General features: G+C 37.7%; 1 protein-coding gene across 2 annotated transcripts; it reads left to right on the top strand.

The window, feature by feature from the left end:
- Positions 1–2,692: 2,692 nt before the first annotated feature.
- mtf2 (metal response element binding transcription factor 2) lies at positions 2,693–16,865 on the top strand. Of its 2 annotated transcripts, XR_015097239.1 has the most exons (16): positions 2,693–2,954; positions 5,325–5,511; positions 6,194–6,275; positions 6,751–6,861; positions 6,948–7,048; positions 8,500–8,615; positions 8,707–8,802; positions 9,696–9,764; positions 10,111–10,234; positions 11,725–11,792; positions 11,894–12,055; positions 13,268–13,358; positions 13,505–13,563; positions 13,726–13,827; positions 15,257–16,236; positions 16,442–16,865. XR_015097239.1 is itself a non-coding variant. In XM_086096517.1 (15 exons), exons 1-15 carry the CDS (start codon positions 2,950–2,952, stop codon positions 15,630–15,632), a joined length of 1,749 nt encoding a protein of 582 aa, XP_085952643.1. In that variant the 5' UTR covers positions 2,693–2,949; the 3' UTR covers positions 15,633–16,865. The 2 variants fall into 2 exon arrangements, 1 of the variants encoding a protein (XP_085952643.1); XM_086096517.1 differs by having other exon boundaries at positions 15,257–16,865.
- The last annotated feature ends 355 nt before the right edge of the window (positions 16,866–17,220 follow it).

Here is a 17,220-nt window from a genome sequence, read left to right as displayed (position 1 = left end):
ACTGTCGAAATGACTTCAAGTTACAATGTACGTAAGTATATGTCGTCAAGTTACAACGTAAAGTTAGGGTTTCAAAGTAGGTTTTAAACTAGTATTACAGTTTCAAAGGCTCGGTTTCAAAATTGAGTTTTAAACTAGGGTTAGGATTTGAAAGTAGGGTTTTAAAGGAGGGTTTGGCTTTTCAAGCAGGGTCCTGATTTTTAACATTTCTTCCAAAATTGAGTTTGCAGCCACAGCTATCAGCCTAAGTGACTTTGGGTTTTAATGCATTCATGTTTTCAAAGGAGGGGTTCTGTCACAGTTTAGCTGGGGGTTGGGGACCCAAACACAGGGAAGAAGGGACTAACAGGGTTGCGGGCATGTTGTGGGGAACACATTCTATCAATAATAATTATCATTTGAAATATTGTGTTTATTAAAACAATGAGATATTGGCTGAAATGCAAAATCATCAGTTGTTTCAGTAATAATACAATAATGTAGCAATGGAAAATAATTTACCAATCATTTTTAATAGAATTGTATTTTTATTTTTGCCTCTGTTGGAAAAAAAATATCTGTCTGAACAGATTTGCCCACCAGGGGGCATAAATTATAAATATTTTCACAAAAATAATTGTCCCAACTCATCTTATTTTAAACCTACTTGTAAAATGAAAGTAACTGATATTGTAAATAGGATGAAATGTTTATAAACAACCTTTTGTTTACATTTTTGTTTATTGTTTATATTAATAATTTTGTTTTTGCTCGCAGGAAAAATTCATATTTTTTTTTTTGCAGATGACAAAAATGTATTTGTCATACAAACATAACAGTCAGCTTGAAAAGCTCTTGAATGAGCAACCAGCGAACAATTGGTTACAATTGAATAAATTATCTTTGAATATATGTAAAACCAATTATATTTTCTTCTGTATGAAAATAAACATAAATACAGTGACCGGGGCATGAACATAAACATAGATGGTAGACCAGCTATGAATTAATTAAGTTCACTTAGTTTCTATGAATCCATAAATTTTAAAAAAGAATATAGATGAGATGTTAAAAAAATAATAATCAAAACCCGTAGGATTATTTTGTCAAATTAAGACAATTCCTCCCATTACAGGCTCACTGTTTGAGCCTTATTTGACCTACTGTAATATGATCTATTCTAGAATAATACTTACCCTACATATATTGTCAAATTTACAATTACTCATTTTGCACACAAAAAAAGCCATAAAAGCAACACCCTGGTCTAAATATAATTATTTTTCGCAATCTATGCACAATACAATGTGGTTCACAAATTAAATTGGTTGCTTTGAAAAATGAAATATCGTAAATTAACATATACTGTACTCGTTTCAGTATAGCCTAAATGTCCACAAATATGGAATGAGCTGGACAATGTTACAAAACACTCATTATCCATATAAAAAAAAAACAACAACCCTGAAACACAAGCTACTTAGGAGTTATTTGTCTGATGGTTTTGCGTCCTAGTTTCTTTCAGGGTTGAAACAGTTTCTCTTGTACATGGATCACTAAGGTTACGAAAGGAACATATAGTCTATTATATCTGTTTAAGAACCACACTGAAAAATTCTGATTTGTATGTTTCTACAGTCTTCCTTGTCAACTGTGATGGGCATACCTTGCATTGCAAGTTTAATCATCTTAGAGCCTCAGAGGGAGTTCATTTTTCACAAAATACAGTAAATGACTGATCAGCAATAGTTTTGTCTTATCTCTGGATGCAACATTGTGGAAACAAACAAACAAATGTTCCCACAGTTACAGGAGACAGAAATGAAACAAATTACTCCCTCCCCCCCAAAAAAACAGAAGGAGCAAAATCATTTTTTAACGGTTTTATTTGAGATACAATTTGGTCATTAGAGGGCGTTGCATTTTAGGTGGTACTCCAGACTCATTTGGCATTTTAAAAACTATTTCAAGTGTTCTTTTCTCTTAGTTTTTTTTTATTTGGTCTCAGCTAAGGACAAGTAAATTTACTCAGAAACAGCATGTTATAGTATTTTGTATGTGGATTATTTAAAATTTGATGGGTGAGACGTAAAATGTCCCCCAATTCTGGAATGACCCATGTTTTCCATTCTCTTTCTTTCTTTCTTTCTTTGAATTTTATTTTACAGATATCTGATGTGATGGTGGGGTGGGTATAGGTTTTGGGGCGGATGGAATATTTTTTCTGGTTGATGCACGTCTGGTATTTCCATTTTTTTCGTCCATGGAGGTGTGATGGGGCCCTGTCGGACCCAAGTTCGTACGCCCCTTGTCGGAAGGAAGTGCTTCACTGTCCAGGTCCACCTGCTGAGTTTGACACAGATTAAATGAGTTCCTGATGCACAGGGGAACAAGTGTGAGTGCAAATAATTAAATAATAATAATAAAATATTCAAATAATTCAATTGTGAGAAAAAATAATAATATTGATATGCAGAAGTAAATCAAAATGGAAATAAATATCGAAATGATTTAAAAAAAATATTACGATTAAAAAAACATTGAAATAAGTAAATACCGCTGAACTAAATGACACATTGAATACTTTTATTTAATTAACTTAACGGTTGTAACTTGTATATATTTATTTGATTTTGGCGCAAAACGTGGCGGTACGTCCAGTAGTTGGTTTTACGGCCCCAAGGAGGAATTCGTACTGTACTTGCCGAATCAGATGAGGAAGCAAAGCGGCCGTTGAAGCGCTTCTCTTCCCACAATGCACTCGCCGCCCGTCAGCGGGAAACCAAAATGGCGAACATGCTCGGGGTAAATGAACCGTTTGTTATTTTCTGAGAGATCGCGCCAAGTCGACACGTTTGGGCCGCTGTCGTCTGCTGTAAAAAGTCCAGGCGAACCAAGCGGAAGCACGAGAGCCCCACGCGAATATTGACTTTGTTTACTCTCGTGAGCTGTAGAAGCGGAGGTGCCCGAATGAGGTATTGTTGTCATGTTTTCCTGTGATGTGGGGGTGTGGGTCCGACTGGTCTGGTTGTGGCCTGGCTAAAGACTTTGCTCTGTGGATTAATTATGCAAACACTTTTGACTCTGCTGCGGTTCCAACCTCGAAAGAATAAGAATTTTGCTTCCCCAATGTCACCTCAGATGGCTAGTTATCATATTTAACATGTGGTTGGGCACAGCCATTCAGACAAAGGGACAGACCCTAAAGGATACCGAAACAAGAAACACATCTTTTAAAACGCCATGTTCTCAAGAAAAGTACGCACGGTCGTTGCTTAATTAGCTACCAAGAAACGTATGTTACATAACAAAAATGAACTCGGGGGAAAAGTACAAGTATGAATTCGTCACCTTTCAAAGAGGCAATTTGACAAAAAGCTGCTTTTAAGACCTCCCCATTTAAACTCCCAAAATGTGAGATTAAACTTCATATTCATTGTCTTAACACTTAAGCAATGGACACAAAAAGTTTTTCTTAAAAATAAAAATATCAACCTCTGGTAAATGGTGGTGATGTCACTTGATGTTTTAAAAAATTTAAGCTCGTAACTGCACAAACGGGAAGAAAAAGTTAAATTTTGTGAGAAATGCACTGCTCAAACGTTTGGGGAAATTGACTTCATTCTACAGTAGCTTTGTATAGTAGTGTTACTTCATGGCTGTTTTTTTCAATGCATGGAAATATTGACGGGAATATGAAATATCACCATAGTGATTAGGGGTGTTCGATAAAATCGATTCGGCAATGTATCGCGACATTACAGCGTGCAATTCTCGAATTGATTCGATATGCGGCCACATCGATTTTTAAACATCAATTTTTTTTTATGGGAATATTCAACAAAACGTCTTACTTAGGGTTAGAATTCATACATTAAGCATGGAAGAATGTTATATTAATGGAACATTAATCCTTAATATTTTATTTCAGTGCTGTTCAAACATGAAACAGACTGCAACCTGTTTGTAAATGCAGTGGCTCAGTTATAAGCCTGAATTTTCAGATAAATAAATACATTTTCATACAAATCTTACAGTGTACATGAACAAGTTTACTGATTAGTATTTTCTAAATTTGAGTTTAAAAAAATCACAATAATCAATTTATAGATTCGTATCGGGATTAATCGGTATCGAACCGTGACCTATAAATTGTGATACGAATTGAATCGCCAGGTACTAGGCAATTCACACCCCTAATAGTGATTATTTCTACAGTCATTTCATCTGCTTAGGGTGGTTGCAGCTGCGGCACATTGGGAATAGTTAGTTGTCTATTTAGATAATCAACAAAGTAAGTGTTAGACACAAACGTGGGCAATGAATTTGAATTATAATATATAATTATAATAATGGAGGTTTTAATTGCTTGGGTCAAATTGACCCCAAGGAAAAATATATTAAATTTGAAGCTCACTGGAGCATGATAAACAGATTACTCCAAAATTACTGAAAAATTAGTAATTTAAGAACATAAAAATTCCCCCAAAAATAATTATGCTGGAAACTTGGTTTTTGCTCCACCCATTCAATTGAGGCCTCCCTAGTGAACGCACAGACTCCTTGACACGCAAACAGCTGCAGGAGAGAGGAAGAAAAAAATACTATATTTTATATATTATTTTAGATATTTTTAGCAAGTAAAAACGACCAATTGACTAAAATATTGTTTTCCCCGTAAGAATTTCCTTTGAAATTACTCCTTATAAATTAAGTATATCTAAATGAGGAATATCATACACATTCAAGGACCACTCTTGCTTACCTATTCCTTCAATCCAGTCAGTACACGCAAGATAATGGCGTGGACACACAGGTTGACGGCACCTGTGTTGTGTCTTCCTGTCCGAGCCTGTGGACATTGGACTTTACCCAATTTCACTATTGCTCGGTGAAAATCACCCGAAAGCATGCCTATGGGGAAAAAGTGGTCCTTGGAGGTAGGGAAACGCCCACACCTTCAAAGATGTCAAAAATAATGGTGAAGCTACCCAGGGACCAATGACACTCAGAAAAATTTAACATAATAAAAATCATGTAAATACGTTTGCTCGGGTGAAAATCACCCGGCGTTTGTGCTCTAGGGTTAAACGAGCAGGGAGCCGGTGCAAAGACGACGGAATGGGAGTGGTCTGGCTCAACCTCGGGAATATAGTTCTACAACTGGACACACAATAGACACTAGAATAGTGTATACTATTGTATTAAATAGTAATTTGTAAATATTCTTTATCTTTTGTGTTTTATAAAATGAAACTGCTTCCAAATCCTTCAAACTTTACAGATGCTCCCTCCTCTTGCTAATGTTTCTGCCATCCCACATGTCCCTTCCATCCATCCCCCAGAGACTCGGGCGTTCTGAGTCATTTGTCCGTCCAGCAGAGATCCCACTCCTCACGGCAGCAGGCTGTTCCTTTGTCCCCCGCGAGCCAAGAGAGGGTGGCCTATGGAGAACAGGACAGGTTCACCGAGGGACAGGACGTCTTGGCCCGGTGGTCAGATGGCTTGATCTACTTGGGGACAATCGCAAAGGTTAGTACTCAAGGAAGGACAGTGACTTGCTAGTTGGGCTGCAACTAACAATTATTTTAATTGTCGATGAATCAAATGGAAAAAAAAAGGTTTAATTTCCATTCCTTAAGTCAAAAACAGGAAATTATGCAAAATTGATAGTACAGAAAATGCAAAAAACATAAATAATGATTTAGTTCCTGGTTCAGTACATAACATGAGAATTGGATGGAAATGTTCATCATTGTTTCCAAATGTCTTACTTTGGAAAAAGACACAGACTAACCGGCAACATATTGTAACATCACATACTAAACCCCGTCGTTAAAAGTACACATCTAATCCAACACATGAATACTGCAGCACTTACTTAGTTTGCACGGTATATCGATACTAGAAAAGTACAGCGATAGTTGGCGGTCTAAAATCAAATACTACATGTTTGCGGTTCTGGTATTTCTGCAAATGTCAGTAGATAGCAACAGCTCTTAAGCAATATTTGAGGTTTTTGCTTTGGCTGGGCGATATTCGATCGTCAAAGCAAAGTGCAAGCGCACTGTAATGAGTCTCACATGACATCGCGTATGATGGCGGATTGAAATCTAAAGTTTTGTTTCACCTAGAATGTTTTGGTCAAATTCTCGCCTAAACAAAAGGAAAAGGAAGACAGAATTGACTGAATGATTTTTCTTGACTCTTGCAGATCGATCGGGACAAGCAGCGATGCTTTGTGGTGTTTGAGGATCGATCCAAATCTTGGGTTCTCTGGAAAGATATTCAGACAGGTAAGCAGGAACAAACAATTTCCGTACTTTGAAACGTGCAACATGACCTTTTTACCTATAATGGGTAAAAATATCTGCATTGAGATTAACATTTGATTTAGTTAAGATGTCATCCACAGCCTGTTGGTTGCAAAGACTTGTGGTTAACTGTTCTCTGCATGTCTTGCATTAGCACCGCAACCTGATTAGCTTGTTTCTGCAGGGTTGCAGTTGAAACGTTTCTGATTCATAGTATTGGGGTTACCTGCGCAATCTGGGGCTATAACAATCATTGTCATGGTTCATTCATCAAACTAACACGTGTTTGTAAGATTTTAGTAGCCTTCTGTAGCTACAGACAAAACATCTCTGGCCTTGTCTCTCTTTGTTAGTCTATATTCACCTATCGCTCTTTTGTTACACTTAACATGTCATGTAGGGTTCTTTGCAAAGGTTTTTTGTCTTCTAATATCTGTGGTCTTTTTGTCCATTTTAGGAGATGAAGATGAGGACGATGAGGAGTATGATGATATTGTGTGCTCCATATGTCAGGACGAAACTTCCAAGGAGCCCAATGAGATTGTCATTTGTGACAAGTGTGGGCAAGGTATGCCTTGCATTGAAATGAACTGGTCGGTGTACACCCCCCCCCACCCCCCCCTTAATAACTTTAATATGCTTGTCATCACTCAGGCTATCATCAGCTGTGCCACTCGCCCATCATTGATGCTGCTGTCATTGACTCGGACGACAAATGGCTTTGTTCTGAATGTCAGCTCTCTTCTTTCCCAAAGGTGCAACTAGTTTTTACGTTTATTATGGGGGATACATTCCACACCAAACTGCAATTGTTGAAATTCTGCAATATAGAGACCCAGAGTTCACTGATACTGAGCCACAAATTTCATAAATATGATAAAATTAATACATACTTGCTTGTTTAATATGTAATATTTTGAGTTGCATTCACTTAAATAATTTTTGCGGGTCGTACGTTCCACGCCCACCCAACGATAGGGGAATTTCTGCCCAGTCGAGGTTGTTAAAAAAGTTTTGTTTTGTTTTTCGCCAATAGCCAGTAATACTGCCTGTTACCTTAACTAATTTGCTCCCAAAAATGTATAAAAATGTTCTATTTTAAATATTGCCATGGTCCAAAAACGTATTTACAAGTTTTTTAATGTTTTTTTTTTTTATGCTAGAGGATACAAAAGGCTTTGATGCAGCCTCTGAACTGAAGAGGTCGTTTAAAGCAATTGTAATTATTATAAAAATAGCCCGCAGGTGGCAGCAGACTATGAGATAAACCAGGACCATGTTGCAACTAGCTCTTTTCCACAGTGTTTTAAACAGATTTGTGAATAATGATGAAACTTAGCTATATTCTAATGCTAATTGCTGCAAAATGGAAACAGATAGAATTATACTTCTTTTTCCTGATGAAAGAAGAGACTCTAATCTTAAACAAAACGTCGACGGCTGAATGTATAACCAAACCCGGAAATAGAGTAAAACATGAAATTCCGACGTGCTGCATTACTGCTCTGCATATTTGTGGCGTTATTCGATGCAATATATTTGCCAGCGTCAAGGGCAGCTCATTCAACAAGAGGTTCCGCGACGCTGCTTCTAATTTTGGAACAGCATCGTCGATTGCGCGCTGTAACCGGAGGAGCCGTTGCGCTCCGCGTGCCCTGCCCCCACCACAACTTGCTGACAGCAGCATGGCTAAAAAGAATATGGATGATTATGAACAAATTTATTCAGCACAATATTTACTACCGGGCAATATTTCTCTCCTGCAATGCTTGCCTACGGTGGCTTGTTAAACCCAAAAAGGCGCATATGTCCTGCAGTTCGAGCGGATCAGCTGTGGTTTGTATTCAGACTGCGAAGTGAACTGCACCGAGTGCGTTTGGAAGCGAACCGAGACCACCTAAAAAAGTGGGTCTCAGTCCGCTTGTTTGGTCCGCACCAGGAAAAAGAATTAAAAGAAGAAAAATGTTGTAATTATTTTTTTTTTTACTTACCATGGTATGCGTTTTTTCATTTACCAAATATTCTATACAGTATTTTGTTTGAAAATGTAATGGATTATGTTGAATGGAAGAAAGAGCTGTTTAATTTGACAAAAAAAAGACAAAAACGTATAAATAAAGAATTTTATGGGATACTTACTGTTGAAAATAGGGGAGGGGGAGGATAATATCGATATAATAATATATAATTTAAATTTTTTGAGCAGGAGGACACACAACCCATGGAGCTGTCCTTCCCATATGCCCCAGAGGAGCTGGTGTGGGATGAAGACCACCGGACCAACATGCAACAGTGCTACTGTTACTGTGGAGGGCCAGGAAAGTGAGTGATCGAACAAGATGACAAATGTCATTTGTCATATCAGGACGCCCAACCAATCCACTTTTCTTTTTGGCTTCTTTTGTATATGTAGCTGGTACCTGAAGATGCTGCAGTGCAATAGTTGTGAGCAGTGGTTCCATGAAGCCTGCCTACATTGCTTACCAATGCCAATGCTCTACGGAGACAGGTGATACGACGCTATTTTCTTAACAGGTTTCTAATAGACTGTCCCTGCAGAAAATAAAGTTAAGAGGTCACATCAATCCCCATGTAGTTGTGTGGTTAACTTGTCAAACAGTTGTAGATACACACTTTTATCCATCTCATAAATATATTCTTTAATGTTTTTGGGTAATCCTGCGAGCTAACAAACAACCTTGTTGTTAAAGGTAACTCAAGGGAGCCTATAATCCTTAAAAAAGCATATACACTCACTCACCTGCTATATTGCAGTTGTTTATATTGTCTTAAAATACATTTGAAATGTCTTTTAAGAAGTGGGTTTAAATAAACTATAAAACAAATGTTTCTATTCCGTTGTGCATTTTCTATACCGCTTTTTATGCTTGCAAAAACTTTGATTTGTTTACAAAAAGTCTGTTTAAGTTGAATTTATATTAGTTTTAAAGTTAGTTTTCATTTTTATGTCTTGAGAGATTGTGGGAGGGGCAATTTGAAGTGACAAAATTATTATTTTTTTTTTTTGTGTGCGCTCACTCCATGTGGGTCTGCAACATAATTCCAGGTATTAGACGGGCCATCACTGTATAGCGGTCTTGTGAAAAACATGGTACAAATTACTCACAGTATGGTCTCTCAAGTTGTACTTGTCTAACTAGGGCTGGGCGATAAATCAATATCAGTATGTTTTGCCATAGACGCTTGATCGTTACTGTTCCGATAGAAGGGGGGGGGGGCAGGAAACTGCAAGACATTCTGTGGGATGTAGGACGAGGCTACAGTATGCTGTTAGATTTGTACCATGATAACAAGCATATAAGCAGAAATGTTGAGCACTAATGGGTGTTTTGAGCGCAAAAGCCCTGCCTAACACCATATTTGGTTTTCCTTTGCTTTCAGATTTTATCTTTTCATTTGCTCCGTCTGCAACGGTGGACCTGAGTATCTGAACCGACTGCCTCTCAGATGGTAAGCTGTTGCTTCATGGTCATACAAACAAATCCTAAAGTTGCTATTGAACATTTTGGAACGTTTCTCTATTGCCTTTTTTCTACCTCAGTTTGCAACCTTAAAATCTGCTTTATTGTCATCTACTGGATGTAAAGAAAAGCTTCAAAGTCAAGCAATAATTTTTGGCTCTGACATCTGGAGTGCCATTCTATATATATTTTTTTTGTAATAAGCATGAATATGTGGTTTACTCTTCTTATCATATATTAAATGTTATACCTCATTTAGTAAATAATTCCACAAGCTGGTTTTTTTCTATATGAAACACATGATTGAAAGCTACATAAATAAAAAAATGTTGCAGGGAGGATGTGACACACCTGAGCCTGTACAACCTGACAATGATCCACAAGAAAAAGTACTTTGATTCTGAGATTGACCTAATGGCCTACATCAACAACAACTGGGAGCTGCTTCAGCTTGGGGAGGTAATTATAAAACCTGATCTAATGTAAATAATCCTAAAATATTCTTGATCAGTGTATGTGCCTGTGAACATTTTTATTGATGATGATTTTCTATTTAGAATATTTTGATATTTAAAATATACAATCTGATTAAAATGCATGTTAAACTTTTTTTCTGTGTGAAACTAATTTAAAGGAAGTAATGGCAGTTAACATAAATCCCAACAATGATTTAGAGTTTGTCTTTTCAAAAGTGCAAAAATGCAAACATAACCAGAAAAGCAAACAAACGAAGAACCAGAACATGCTTCTCCGCCATAAGTAAGTAATATAAAATCCCAGGTCAGCATTGGAACCGAACAGAACAAAACAACAATGAAGGAGATGAAAGAAGAATAAATAAATAAGGCTATATCAAAACTTAAAGTGAACAAAATGGTATGGTATAAATTTTTCAGTGAACCTATAGTACAATACCCTTGGAATGTTTAAATTGAGATGGGAGAAGGACGCCAGTATAAAGTTAACTGAAGATGACTGGCTAAACATTTGTAGGATACAATCCTCCACCTTCAGCTCAAATCTATGGAGGGAATTTACCTGGAAAAATATTTTAAGGTATTTCCTAACGCCAAAAAACAAAGCAATACAGGGGCATAAACCTGAGCTGGGTCAGTGTTGGAGATTGTGTGGCAACATGTTTACTGGTCATTTCCCTATTTTTGGGGGAATTTCCCGCTGTTTCCTCCTACTGGTCAGATGTTGTAATAGCAATTAGTTCAATAATCCACTTTAAACTTGATCTTAATGTTAGTGTTATCTACCTGGTTAATGTGCCAATTGAGATGAAAAAACAGGACAAATATTTACTACGAATACTAATAGCGGGTGGCAGAAAAGCACTAACTAGGAAGTGGCTAAATAAGGACCCACCAACGATTATAGAATGGAAGGAAATAGTTAGGAAAATCTACAGTATGGAACATTTGACATTTTTTCCGTGAGACATACCTACATAAAAGGAGAAAAATACTGGAAGAACTGGAAATCATATTGGAACCTGACGCGAATCGAGAAGAGAAAAAAACATTGAGCACACTACATATGAGGTCATTAAATGACATTTTGAGATGCAATGGACCCACAAATATTTATTGTATTACATAAACTGACCCCTATTTTATTTGATCATATTTCATGTATTTATTTATTATTATTGTTTTTCTTTGAGAATGTACACACTTCTTATATTTAGTCAAGGGGATGCTCCTGTTTTTGTCGTTATGCAGTTTGCATTGTTTGCTTACTTGCTTAAAAATAAGTTTAAAAAATCACAGGTCAGCTTCATAAAAAAAACAACAATCTTTCATTCTTTTATCCCTATCATATTCTTAAAAAAATCATAAATGGCGTCCACAATCCTTCAAAACTCCGTAGATTGTCCTTTAAAATGCACGTTGTGCATTCCACGCCTTTTTAAATCTTGATTGTCTTTGTTGTAATGTCAACAGCTTGCCAGAACTCCAAGACCAACGCGATTTGCGTGTGTTCTTGAGGCATTAAACGGCAACACAACCAAGTAGGTTCTTGCCATGTGTCATCTTTTTTATATGTATAGCCTACATTTCCAGTACTGAAAAAGGCCTTAAAGTAAACTATTGCGTTTTTGTCTCTGCCCAGGTTCATGTCGGGAAAAGAGGTAAAGAAGAAGAAGCACTTGTTTGGACTGAGGGTTCGATTCCCTCCCACTCCCCCCAGTGGAGAGCGTCCAGCCAGTAGACTGATGGAGCGCTCCTCACATGGGATCACTGTCAACTCAAACAAAGTGCCACAAGGCGTGAGGTACGATGCTAAACGTGTGTGTATGTGTTTTTTGGTAGATCTGATGTTAAAATGTCAGACCTTCTGAACTAGTGATGATGGGGTTAAACAATGTCCTGAACTGCTCTCTGGGCGCTTAAGCAGTCCCATGCTCCAGTGGGTGCCACTAACAGTGTGTGTTCGGCTGTTGGCTGTTGGCTGTGGTGGGTCAAATGCAGAGGTCAAATTTCATGTACATGATAAAAAAAAAGAAGAGATGATTTCATCTTTACAAGCTTTTTATAACCAAATAAATTAATACATTGTAAAACAAAATACCCGAAGACATTTAAAACAAAGTACAGAAATAAAAGATAGTTGATTAAATTGACTAAAATAATGTATAGTGCAAGAAATAGATTTTTTTTAATTGTTTTTGAAACTACTTTAAAAGAGCTAAATCATACGTAGCTGGTAGAGTTTTTAGCGTGATCTTAAAAGCATTCACGCTTGGGGATGATGTAACTTTGGTTGGCAACTCTGGGCTCCACTAATTGACCACAGTCGAGAGATGGCTACATTTCATATTTTAAAAAATTGGTTTTGATTTGTGGTACCTAGGAATCGATATAGGTACTCAACAGTACCGATTTTCTGTACTTTTAGTGGGTCTATTATACAGTTAGCTTTGTTTTAATATAAGGATCTAAACCATTCCTTGACTTTATAGTAGAACTTAAAATGTTATTTTTTTTACAGCTGACTGGGAACTAGCGTTAACGCCTTTAGATCTGGAGTAATATGCTCTGATGTCTTTGTTCCGAGCTTCAGGGTTCCAAAGGAGCTGCGGCTGTATGTCGCTCTTCTGAAGGAAGACCATTACAATAGCCAAATCTACTGGAGATAAAAGCATGGATACGCTTCTTCTGATCTGCGAATATACGAAGCCTGGGATCATTTAACACTTGGAGATCGACACAATCGTCCTGGCTCTTCAATTACTTAAACAAACTGAAAGAAGAAAACAAACCACGTAATCTGTCAGGCAAACATTTATTTATGCAGTTTATGTAGCACCATTCACACTGACCAACCCCCAGTCTCTGAACTCCCATTCAATGGCCACAAGAGCCTTCAAGAAGCAATCCTTAATTAAGCCAACATTGAACCTTGAGCATCTTACTGCGTCAATCTGTCAGGGATTTACTGAATGATGAACTGAACTGTTATTACTTGCATTACCTTAACTAACAGGGCACAGAAGAAGTCCAAAAAGATGAACCAAGCGGCACATTCACTGGAGCGGCAGGCGAAACGTAGATCTCCCAGTGAACTCCTGTCCCAGGTGTGTACGTTTATATGTTTTAGTGGGTGAGACCTGGGTGTGCACATAGTTTTACACAGGTGAGTGTTTCTTTATTGTACAAGTGTCTGTGCCTCTAGGAGGAAAACTGTGCAAGGAAATGACAGTTTTGTTTTGTCATTTGACAGGAACTAAGAAAGCCTACGCCACTAGAATCCCACTCACTGGATCGCTTTTCTTCTGTCAAGTAAGGGAATATGCTGCAAATTACAATCACAGGCTTTAAAAAGCATTGTGGGAACTCGTTGCACAATGAGTTCGATGATGAATACTCGAGTGACATATTTGTCCACGCTTTGCATTTCTGTCTCTGTTTTGTGTTTCTCGCCTCTTTTGCTTGACGATCCAGGACTGAGCGGTCTGTACTTTCATTGCAAACCTCGGATGCGGAGTCTATTGGAGCCCTGAGCACCACAGAAACTACCTCAACTATCCTCTCCAGGCCATCCAGGTAGGCCAGCGATGCAACCCTTAGCCTCATGGATGAGCAACTTTGTGTTTTAACCCTAACACCAGTTTCCCCACCCACTGGCGCACTCATCCAGTCACATTAGGGCACCTTCATGGCCTCGCAGACAGTTGGAAATCGAAGAAATGTAACTCCAAGTCACGTAACGCAACAGAAGGGTCGCTACGCAGTACATCTGATAATGTTACTATAGATTTTTTTTCTCTAGAGTTCTATAATTTCCGATGTTGATCAACCACCGCTCGTCCTGGTTTCATCTAAGCAGGACGCTTACAGTATATTGTTTCTTTTCGCTGTTATAGGAGGGCGTTTGATGAATTTACATACTGGCACCTTTAATGCCAGATAAAGATACCAACTTTAATGCCAAAACACGGTGAAATGAAATGATCTTTTTTGTTGTTGTGGTCATGTACACACATATACTGTATGTACATGAAAGTGGACCTCTGCATTTGACCAATCACAGCGAACAAATGCAGTTATTGGTACAAGGGGCTGCTCAAGTTCCCCGGGGGAACTTTGGGGCATCGGTGTCTTGCTCAAGAACACCGCAGCCGTGTGTCCGGGGATGATCTTGGGTTTCTTTGGCCACGGCTGCTCCGATTGGTGATTAACTCATTCACTGCCAATGACGGCTATAAACGTCAAAAATTCATTTTAACTATTTCTATTAGTTTAAAAAAATTTCACCTTACTTTTGTTAACAAAAGTTTAAAAAAAACAATTTTAAAAAACTTTTATTGTACATTTAGAACAGATATAAAATTTGCGATTAATCGTGAGTTAACTAGTGAAGTCATGCGATTAATTACAATTAAAAAATGTAACCACCTGAAGCCCCAACTTTTTAATAATCTTTAAAAAAAAAAAATAATAATTATTAATTCACTGCCATTGACAACTATAAAAGTAAAAAATTCATTTGAACTATTTCTATTAGTTGAACATTTTTTTCGCTTTTGTAAACGAGTATGAAAACCTAGATTATTTTTTTTGTACATTTAGGACAGATATAAAATTTGTCGTGAGTTAACTCATGAAGTCATGCGATTAATTAAGATTAAAAATGTTAACCGCCGAATTTTTAATAATCTTTTTTTTTTATATGAAATTATGGCCGTGAATGAGTTAATCAACTTCAAACTCTATTCGTCATTACGGCGTTGTAAAGTCAGCAACTAGTTGGTCCAACGCTTAGTAAATAACAATATTTCCATGGTAATGTGAAAAGAAGTATAAAAAAAGAAATTAATAAAGAAGGTAAGTAATAAAGAAATCAGAAAACTCAACGCACCGATTTTCCTATTGTGAAATGTGTACCTTGGCTCATTAAAGGCTGGGGAAGCAACAACCGTTTCAAAGATTAACCAAACTAACCTTCTGCTATCTTATGCAAAAACCCACACAGCCTGTGCACCTCCAGCAAGACCCGGTCAACCGCTTCCACCATGCCTCTTTGCCCTCCACCCTTAAAAAGGAAACGCGGGAGGCCACGGCGGGCCTTGCAGCCCCCCAACCCTGAGATCCTCCCCCACAGCCCAGCAGACCCAAACGCTTCTGGCGTAGATGTTGCGACCCCACTCCCAGGACTGCACTCTGCAGACATAGTTCACGGCATGGACCCCAACAGCCAGCTGTCCCACCTCAAGAGCTCAATCAGCACCTATTTCGGAGCGGCGGGAAGGCTGGCTTGCGGGGAGAAGTACAAAGTCTTGGCTCGAAGGGTCACCTTGGATGGCAAGGTGCAGTACCTGGTGCAGTGGGAGGGCGTCACTGCCTCCTAGAATGGAAGAGGTGTATGGAGAGGACCAAGAGTGCAAAGAATAAATAAAACAATGTGTTTATTTTAGTATTTAGGTCAATGTTTATTTCAATATTCATTTGTTCAATACATATTTTGATATTTAATTTCACCATTTTTCATTTAGCAAAAATTACGGTCGATGGATGGATGAATATTGAAATAATCAATGTCGAAATAAATACATTGAAACGAATAAATATTGAAATAAATATTGTACTTGATAACACATCTATTTTGGTTGTTAATTTTGGCAGTCTTGGTCCTCGATAGAGCTGTTTTGACTGTACGACCGTCTTGTAATCAGAGCATTAATTATTGTTAGCCTTATTGCATAATTGTCAGAAGTCATTTCATAAAAGAAGGAAAAATCACAACAAATTTAACAAAGAACAGTCCAGTTGTGACGATTCAGAATTTCCGTGACCTGGATGACTGAATGTACACAGAGATTAGGATTATTATTTTTTTGCGAGAATATTGGTATTTCTTTTTTTTGTATCTTAAAAATGACTTGGGCAGTTATGCTTTTAGGCTAACGTAATATGTACTTTTTTTTTTTTTTGTTTAGACTGGAGTGTTATGAAGCTTTCTGCAAAGCCTACTGGTTCAGTGCAGTTCACTGTGAATATAATACATTCAAACATATCTTACAATTCATTGATATATATACATGAGGCTTTGGCGTATTTGTATCTCTTTGCTCTTTAGCTATTATTTTTCTTGTTGCTTGGAATGTTTACAACAAGCCCTCAGTTATGCAGAAAACTGTTCAATGCACTGCACCTGTAGGCTTTCAAAGATGTTTATTTTTAAGAGCAGTTAATATGCTTGTCAATTTCAAACCAGCTGAGTATATAACTACATTTTTTCCCCACGGAATGTAGCCTGGCAAATTTGCCTATCGGGGACAGAATATGGGGAAGTTTTGTGTTGCCACTGATGTTGCACCGTGAATCTTTGTGTCCACTTGGATAACATTTATTTTTGTACAGTGTTTGCAGAGTTATAATGTCCCTCTATACGTGTATACAAAACAAGGAACAACTAAATGCGTTGTTCAGCAAACTCTTTGTAAGTATTTAGGCCATTCTAAAAGATATGTACACCCCAAGCTTTTTTGACAACTAAATACACGTTCAGTGGTGTGATTTAAATCTTAAAGGACCTATTTTTTGCCCCTTTGTTTGATAATCAATAAAGTGCTGCAACACTTGATTGTCTTGTATCTTGTATTGTTTCTGTTTCTGTTGTTTGCCACCATTAAAAAGATTTTCAGTGATTGATTATTTTGGCTCAGGTTTTCAGTTTACTTTTAGAACCACTGATCTGAATATATGACTGGATAGCGGATAGCCGATCGCCCATGCAAGCCGTTGAAATCAGGGCGGCCATCTTGCTCCTCCCATCTCGCAAGCAGACTACTGTATAAACTATACGGTATACGTACAGAGCAGACATACATTTCGTAGGCAGTTAGTATGAGGCCCGGGGGGCGGGGCAGGAGGATTGCGGCGGGTGGTCACTTTTTTAACAAGTATAATAAAAGTGGACGGTATGTGCTGCTTTTT

Source organism: Leptonotus elevatus, chromosome 1, assembly GCF_054856555.1.
Source record: "Leptonotus elevatus isolate MCC_2025b chromosome 1, RoL_Lele_1.0, whole genome shotgun sequence".
NCBI classification, from domain to species: Eukaryota; Metazoa; Chordata; class Actinopteri; order Syngnathiformes; family Syngnathidae; genus Leptonotus; species Leptonotus elevatus.
Note: the sequence above shows the minus strand (reverse complement) of the source record. Positions and strands in the feature narration are given on the sequence as shown.

Bases quoted from the DNA above. Each gene is read 5' to 3' on its own strand.
- mtf2 (XM_086096517.1), top strand. The intron at 6,276-6,750 runs GTAAGCAGGAAC...TGTCCATTTTAG, and splicing joins CTGGAAAGATATTCAGACAG to GAGATGAAGATGAGGACGAT. The intron at 8,803-9,695 runs GTGATACGACGC...CTTTGCTTTCAG, and splicing joins CCAATGCTCTACGGAGACAG to ATTTTATCTTTTCATTTGCT.